At 38.4% G+C, this 8,375-nt stretch overlaps 1 protein-coding gene across 1 annotated transcript; it reads right to left on the minus strand.

Moving 5' to 3' along the window:
• Nucleotides 1-202: 202 nt before the first annotated feature.
• On the minus strand, nt 203-7,835 carry LOC146485467 (enkurin domain-containing protein 1-like). The gene is made up of 6 exons (XM_085103494.1): nt 7,427-7,835; nt 6,399-6,568; nt 4,501-4,653; nt 3,081-3,241; nt 1,676-1,812; nt 203-998 (listed from the first exon to the last, which is right to left on the minus strand). The coding sequence occupies exons 1-6, from the start codon at nt 7,632-7,634 to the stop codon at nt 838-840; spliced, it is 990 nt and encodes a 329-aa protein (XP_084959620.1). The 5' UTR covers nt 7,635-7,835; the 3' UTR covers nt 203-837.
• Nucleotides 7,836-8,375: the final 540 nt, after the last annotated feature.

An 8,375-nucleotide genomic window follows, 5' to 3' on the forward strand; every position in this document is an offset into this window, starting at 1 on the left:
TCCCTCAGGAACTTTCTTGAGAAACGTTTAGTTTATTGTTCAACTCCAGACTAGCACCTAGGCGTTTTCTCGCCTGTTTTGTTCGCGCAAAGACTAGGCCGAGACATACGAGTCAACCTGGGCTTGAACTAAGATAGGAATGGCGGGGTTTTTTTTTCAAAACCAAAATCAACTTGAAGTCATTAATAAAGCAAAGTAGGTGTAGTGATCAAATTGAAAGATGTAATAATTTGCTGGCCAATTTATTAGAACGTCGACACTTCCGTAAAATAATACATCTTGTATTTCTGACATGGTGTGGACGCGACTCGATCATTGCGTAAACAATAACAACAAAAAAATTCCTCGAAAATTTAGCTTAGCTATTATCTTACATTACATCTTGTAGTCATTATGCTTATATAGGAGTTGTTCTCTCTGTCAATGGTTTATCACATGAGACGCTGAACGAAAATTTTGACGAGCGCACTGCAAAGGTTTTTGTGCTAAACTTTCCGGTCCGCGAGCGCTTTTGTTTTTACACTTTTGACTTGTGTCAATATGTACAGCAGTAACACAAGAGCAGGTTACATCACTTGATAAAAACCATTTGCTTCAACAATATACATATATACATAGCTCCTTGAAACACATGTCACATTCTGGAAAAGTAAATTAAATGACATTTACGTCCTAGCAATGCAACCTCACTAAATTCTTATATCCACAAAGTCTATACAAAACAGTCTGTTTAAAACAACTTTGCCCTTCTTTCAATTCAACATGGAGGTGGGGAGGGGTGGGTAAAAATACCTCTCACCCCCTCCACCACCCAGGCCACCCAACTAAGATATCAAATCAGTCATCCACTTTAACGAACACTTTCGGCCTTGAGAATATCTTTATGGCATCTTCTATTTCGGAGAGCTTTCTTTCCAGTTCCGCTTTTCTTGTCTTAACTCTCAGCGTATCCACTCTTACCGGGAGCGCGTTTAATTGAGCGACAAGTTCTTGCTGATCTGCAACAAAATATGTTTTAAAAAAATTGTAAGTGTCACCTATTTTTTGTGTCACTTTGATTAGCCATAAAACATTTGAATCGACGGAATCGTTAAAATTGTGGTCCTGTTTTGTTCACAATATCCCTACTAGTACACAGAAGGGAGTATTAAATTATGTTTTGGTGCAGATGGCTAGGATGGAAATGGATTGTAATTTGAAAAAAAAAAAAAATGGCCAACTTTGTCAAGTTCTTCCTGTGTATTTTGGAGAAATCGCTAAAAACTCTCCCTTGAGAAATCCCTTAATATTTTCTTCTTGGGGTTCTATGAACGATTTCATGTTAAAAACAGGTTCTTTGTCAAATATTTCAGCAGTTTCTACCAAAATACACGAAAATCGCCGTGACAGTACCCATTTAAACTCGAAAACGATCACTGGATAAGAGAAAAGAGGGACCAAGTGAGAAGCGGAGGGGTGGAGTGGTTGTCTATTTTCTCCTTCTCCACCCTTCTCCCCTGATTCCCATCCCCAAAGAAGAAGATATTGGAAATGGCGTCACCTTCCTCCAGACATTCTTTCGTTCGGTTAGTTGAGTAAGGATCATCCAAATTCTTGTCAAATGTCAAAAGGCGTCCTTGAAGGTAACAACATTTACATTTGAAAACGATCCACGGAAGGCCTTCAAAAAACTCACTTGTTTGTAGACTTGTCAATGTCTGCAGTCGTTCTTCTCTTGGCATAAGTGTGTGTCCTGGAGGGACGCTAGGGTCTGGTATGTTAGCTATTCTGATCGCCTCTTCTTTTTTCCATTGTTCTTGGCGGGTTTTAAGGCTGAAATTTAATCAGATAATTTACATAAAAATCAATCAGTACCTTTAGAATGTATCTTAAAATTCCCAGCATAGCAGGGCCTGTAGACCAAGACCCCATATCCCAGACGATTTTTGCTAAAAATTGCCTTAAATTCGAGAAAAAAAATAGCCGGCGCAGCTGGTGGTATTGTCCGCGCGCGAATATAAAGTTTTGGCGACGGAGCCAAATCGCCAAGCACGCATTCCCCTCGCGGCTTCGCGTCTTGTTCGCCCAACATCCTGCCAGCTACGCACGCTAAGATTAAAACCGCTCGGTCTTTAGCACAAATAAATACGACAGCCGCTTAGCCGAATGCGCGCACTAGCCGAAGAAATTTCCAAAACTACAGCGACTCTTCGTTATTTTTCTCGAAAGGACGTGGACAGATACTATCGGTACCAGAAGCTGACAAGTTGAACGCTCCGATTACATAGTTTGTAAGAGTCAGGTAAACAAAGCGCCACTGTATTAAACAGTTATTGTTTTTAGCGAGATTTTCTTTGGCAATCGATTGGTTGCACTTGCGTTAGTGTTTTTCGTGAATTATTGATGAACTTATAATACAGTAGAACCCCGTCTTACGGACACCTCGTTATTACGACCACTTTTTTGTGCAGCGAACCAATTGAAATTCCAGTCACTTCCTTAGTTTTACAACCTCGTTAAAGGGGAAGTATCACGCAAATGTGATGTCATTTCAAAACCCCAAAATGTTTGTCTGTCAACAGAAACGAAAAAAAAATTGTCTAGTTTTGTTATAAATTATCACTCCAGTGCAATAAAACCGTCGATTAGTGCCTCTGACCTGAGACAGAATAGGGTCGGAATAGATCGAAACTTGAAAACGTTAGGCTAATGTTTTTCAAGTTCTCGCATTTTTGTTTTCCAAAATGCGCTAGAACAGATAAGAGTTGTTCCTTTCAAGAATACAGTTGATTTCTTTCCTCTCGTTCAAGAATTATTTTGTAGCTACGCGAAGGTCTAAATTCACTATTTAAAAAAAAAAAAAAAAGAGGTAAAAAAACCCATGATACTTCCCCGGCTTTTAATCCGACCACCCCGTTACTACGACCGCATATTCACGGCCCGAAAGTGGTCGTATTAACGGGATTCCGCTGTTGCGCGAGAACCTATGACAACACCCTTGTCACAATTATAAGTTTCAGGCCACATTCCGCATGATTTCACAGGATAGTTGTTAAATATTGACAGGATTGAGCAGTCATTACAGTTTTAAGGACACTCACTATTTTGGTACTTTTCCTCTCCGGTAACGCTTTTGTGCTTCTTCTTTCTTGGCCGCTAGCTGCTCAGCTGCAACCACCGAGGGCGGGCGGGGTCTGAGAGGGGAGGGTGCTCGGCGGACATTGTCACTGATATGATTGACATCCCTCACTTTTGGTTGGTGCTGAAAAATAAAATCAGTGTTATTACAATAAAGGTCAAACAAGACTTCAAAAGGATGTTAATTTTTATGGGCAGGATATAAAAGTTGTAGGTTGAAAAATAAATATTTTGACTACACTATCACGAGCCATTCAATGTGAAATAGTTTATTGAGAAATGGTCAGTCAGTTATCCGACTACAACAATGCCATCAGAATAGTAATTTCTGACTAATTCGATCCTTAGTCACTCAACCGTCAGAAATTACATTTGTAGGTGCTAACAGTGAAATTTATTTGACGTGTTAACTCACAACACAGAAGTATATGTCTCCATATCATTGACATTCTTTCAAGAGGACAGTGCTTCGCCTTCCTTATAAAAGCTATTCTCAAACTCATTAATAAAACTCATTAAGAGAAAACAAAGAAAATCATTACTGTGACCGTGGTTTGGATATGTGATCCTAATTACCATAAAATGTTGCCAACTTTAGCCGTGAATTTCTCCAAGAATTATTGATCATTTGAGAAGCCATATCAAACACTCGAAAGTGTGTTTCATCAGATATCCAAACACCTCAAAGTCGTTTAAAAAAAACTCTGCTGCACCTCTTTTTTTCAGCCTACTTTTCAGTGTTTGGATATCTGATGAAACAAACCTTCTCGTGTTTGATATATTACTTCTTGTATTGTTTGTGACTATGTGGGTAAAGCAGATTCTCGCCTCTTTATCACCGCTGACACAGTTATTTGCTCATTGTATTTATTTTTAAGGAACAGGCCTCTGGAGCCAGGGAAGTCCAGTCTTGGATTCTCTCTCATTCAATTTGACTAACTATAATTTATGTAGTTGAGAAAAATGTTTACCGGTAGTCAATTCTCCAAATTTGCAAAATTAAATAAAATTACAATGTTGCAAAATATCAAACTACATGTGTTAAACAAATAAATATTATAAATAGCATGATTAGAATCGGACTGCATGTTGACTTGATTTCTTTTCAAACACTGCGTAGATCCAAAGTATTGGGAAAATATCAAAACATCACCACTTCCAAAGTCACATATTAAACTGTCACAAAACTTTCTTGTAACAAGTTATAACTGGATGGATGAATTTTCCAGTCATAATTGACACAGGCGGTGTCATACTCAGGCAGAAAAAGAAAATCAGGAAAATACTTGGAAAAAGAATGAATGAGACTGTTGGCAACCACAAACTCGGAAAAACCAGAAAATCAGATTTCTTCCAACAGGAGTCGAACCTAACGATACTAACCTCTTTGGCAATAGTTGCTTTTGGAACAGTTAGCTTCATCTCGCGCGGGATGACAGGTTCACAGGATGTGGGCCGATCCTTGACTGGGGGTCCATTTCTTGAACCAGCTCGAAGAAATGTTGCAGAATTTGATCTCTGTGGTGGCGGAGGAGCCTAACAAAATAACATAGTTTAAAAACACAAACCTAGAGCTAGTGATTATTGAAAAAAGTCAAATCTGTTTCTTTACAGTAACTGTTAAGGGCGATTTACATGGTACAACTTTGTTGCATGCCACAATCTTATGACAGGCCTACAGCATGAATTGTTTCGTGTGAATCAAAACTACAACTCGCTTACGACTTTTGTGTACATCACAAGAAAATGTCATAGGATTTGGAAACATATGTTTTAAAATCCTACGACAATCGTAGGTATAGGCAATGTTGAGTGACGAGAGCCGTGTGCGATGTTTCGCATGACGTGAGCAGCGCATGCTCCAGAAATCGCATGCGACAGTCATAATCAAAAGTTGTTAAGTCTAAATCGGACTTTATATTCCAACACTATGAATGACAGTACTGTATGGTCATTTTAATTTTCTCGAGCAATTCTCTAGAGTTTTTTGCAAACATGTGTTACACATGCAAGTTGTTTAAAAAACTTTATTATATCGATTCCAGGGTTATTTTCAATAGGTGAATTTAAGAAAAGAACTTAACCAGTACTGTATCTCTTCATCTCCAGAACTTCATGCTTGTCAATAATGACCTCATGTATGTGGCTCCAGAAAGAAATGTCCACACCCTAGCCCCTCCCCCAGGGGGAGTGGGCTACGTTCCTTGTGGAGCCACCAACAAGCTGTAAAAGTTAATAGACCCTTCTCCAAAATTGTGGCAACAGATTTGAATGAGTTAAAATTGAACTGAATGAAAAACTGATACCAGCACTGGAAAGAGCACCTTTTGGTATGACTGGGGGTATGACGTATACCCCCAGTAATACAAACGTCTGTAAATTGGTCAAATTTCAACTTACATTTCCTAAGCCGATATTACACCTGATATGCTGAAACTTTGCAGGGTTACTAAAGTAAAAGTGCTCTTTGGAGTGCTGGTATACATTTTCAATTTTAACTTATTTGAATTTTCCGTCGCCATTTTGGAGAAGGGTCTATTGGTTGTATCAATGGGTTGGTCAGATTAACTACTGAGTTTTGTTTAGGGTTTGTAAAAATGAGGTAGTAATGTTAACCATTTAGTCCTAGTATCAACCAGTATATTCTCCTGCCTGCTTTCTACGTATTACTTATAGTACAAGTTGGGAGAATTTTTAGATCATCAAGCTATTTTATCTTGTGAGATCAGTTCCTTTGCTCTCATAACCTATATCTTTGATCAGGTACAGATACTGTAAGGAGATATTAGACACTGATCATTGTTGGGACTCAAGGGAACAATGAGGTGGTTGTACTGTATATACCTGCCAACTTTTTCTGATTCAAAGGTGTGAGATTTTTATCCTGGGAGTACTAGGATTTTCGAAGATGATACAACTATAACCGAAGATTTCCAAAGACTTCTGAAGACCCCCGAAGATTTCCAAATAATTCTGAAGTTCTCAAGAAAATTCAGATTATACTTGATACAGACTTTCAATAAAAAATCAGAGGTTTTGGGCAAAGCATCATCATTTACTCATTTTACATGGACTTTTTGTTTCTCACATTTGGTTTGAGTTTACAGATATTTGGGAAATGTGTCCGTTAAGGCTGTAAATGTAATAGCTCACATTTTTTAACCAAGCATGACAATTTGGTCCGTAAGCATGAGATCAAAGTTTTCAACCCGCAGGCATAAGAGTTGGCAGGTATAGTACTGTCACAGTGGAGTTCTACTTTACTTGTAATCAGACCATACCTTCACTTCCTGAGCAACTTTAGAATCCACATGATCAAACTTCCCTGGTTTGTAAACTGCTTTAACTGGTTCATTTGTGCTCAACTCCCTTTGTTTTTCACGATTTGCTTTCTGCATTTCTTTAATGCGGTGCACATTTTCTTTTGCAAAATTTTTTGGTTGAGCAGAAGCTGCAAGCAAGAGACACATTTTATTGAAGTTAAACTAACACCTTTTAACCTAGGATTATTAGAAACCAGATCATTGGTGGCTTAGCGGCCCAGATACAGATGTATTGTGGGATATAACAGAGAAATAGCACCTATTAAATCATCTTCTGGTCGTGGCACAAAATGAAAATTATCAACGAGATCTAGGAATATTTTGTGGCTGTTATTAACAAAACAATATTATTATTCCACTCACACTTGTTGGATATGGGATGATTATAGCCACTGGCTATCTATCATTTCATATACAATGCACTCGTGGAACTATTAACCTGTACAATGTATTTATTGTATATGATCAAGCAATATACATGTAGTAAGACAGCAGTAACAGCTATTTTAAATTTGAACAACTCCAGCTACTTTATAAAAACGTAATATCAGTTTTAACACACAACGTATTAAATTAAATTATAAGATAAAACTGAAACAGGAAATGAAACAAGATGTAACTTATAATTTCTTCTGCTATTAACAAAGAAGGACTTAAATGTTGTGTTTCATACATCGTCTTTAATTTCATGTTTTGATAAGATATTAAAACCTGTAACAAAGCTGAATAAAACGGTGCATACTGTCCAACCTTTCCAAATTAAATTTAGCCGAGCACCAACACAAAATGCGACTAGTATCAGTAACAACGCGAAATAATTTTTTTTTAACATGAGCAGAAAGATAGAATCATCCTATGAGTACAAATGCGTGACAATGTTATCTTGTTGAAGCCATGTAATTTTCAATGTATAACTTTGTATATTGTAAGGCTTCTAAACTATTATACAAGCTTATTAGTCTATTGTAAGCAGTGGAAAGACTTACAAGGTCTTGATCCAATGGGGTAAGGTCTCGCTTGAGGATTAAACAGCTGTGCTAGAGTTCCTTGGCCCCTGATTGCATTTGTCAGCGCTTCAGGCTTCACTCTAGCCTTTGGCACACTTTCCCCGTACACCGGACTGTATCTAGCGGCGCTTGTCGGCCTTCTTGTATCGAATCCTGGGTCAGTAGGTATTGTCCAAGTTGACAGCATCTTGGCGCAACCTTAACTTGAATTTTCCTTGTATATTAATCAACTGCAGACGTTTCGCGTAATCTGGTCGCTGGATTTCGAAAGGACATACTTGCCTGTAGCTTTTGAGGTTCTTCGATTGAAGATCAGGACGAATTTCGTCAAGATTGACGCTAATCTTCAGTCAGTATCGTGTATTTCCGTTGGTATGCTAAAAAACTGAAAGCAATCCCACAATCCCACAAACGTTACCAAGAGAGTGTTACCGCTGTACACAAAAATCGCTTGTTCATGCGGTTTCAGTCACCAGGAGACTGGGAATGAATATAAGCCCCGATCCGCAACCTCATCCCCAGGGGGCTCCCCAGGGTCTGAGCGATATTCAAAATGACGTGGCGGTGAAGAGAAAGCATGAGAAAAAATACTGCAGGAAATCGTGGAGTATTTTGGCACGTGAGAAAATATGGAAACAGCCATATTTGATCCTGTAAAAAGTGTAGCGAAGGCAAAAATCAAGAGTATCGTCACACTGAATATTCCACGATTTGTGGAGAATTCGTGGACTATTTTTGCAATTTTTGCAGTTCAAAACGCTTTTGGGTTGAGAAGTAAGAGAATCTAGCACCATCTTTGAGCCTGTAACAAAGCTAAACAATCCCATAATATTGGGCTTAAAATATACTGTACGAAGAATAGACCTCTGCTCGAATACTTTCCTGTCCAGAATGCGTTGCACCAATCTGGGAAGGTCTACCAGAATAC

Source organism: Pavona decussata, unplaced genomic scaffold (assembly GCF_977016875.1).
Source record: "Pavona decussata unplaced genomic scaffold, jaPavDecu1.1 SCAFFOLD_26, whole genome shotgun sequence".
Lineage (NCBI taxonomy): Eukaryota > Metazoa > Cnidaria > Anthozoa > Scleractinia > Agariciidae > Pavona > Pavona decussata.

Coding starts and splice junctions, on each gene's coding strand:
- LOC146485467 (XM_085103494.1), bottom strand. CDS start 7,634: ATGCTGTCAACTTGGACAATACCTACTGACCCAGGATTCGATACAAGA. Junction 4,654..6,398: donor AAGTTGCTCAGGAAGTGAAG/GTATGGTCTGAT, acceptor TTATTTTGTTAG/GCTCCTCCGCCACCACAGAG. Junction 1,813..3,080: donor AGAGGAAAAGTACCAAAATA/GTGAGTGTCCTT, acceptor ATTAAATTTCAG/CCTTAAAACCCGCCAAGAAC.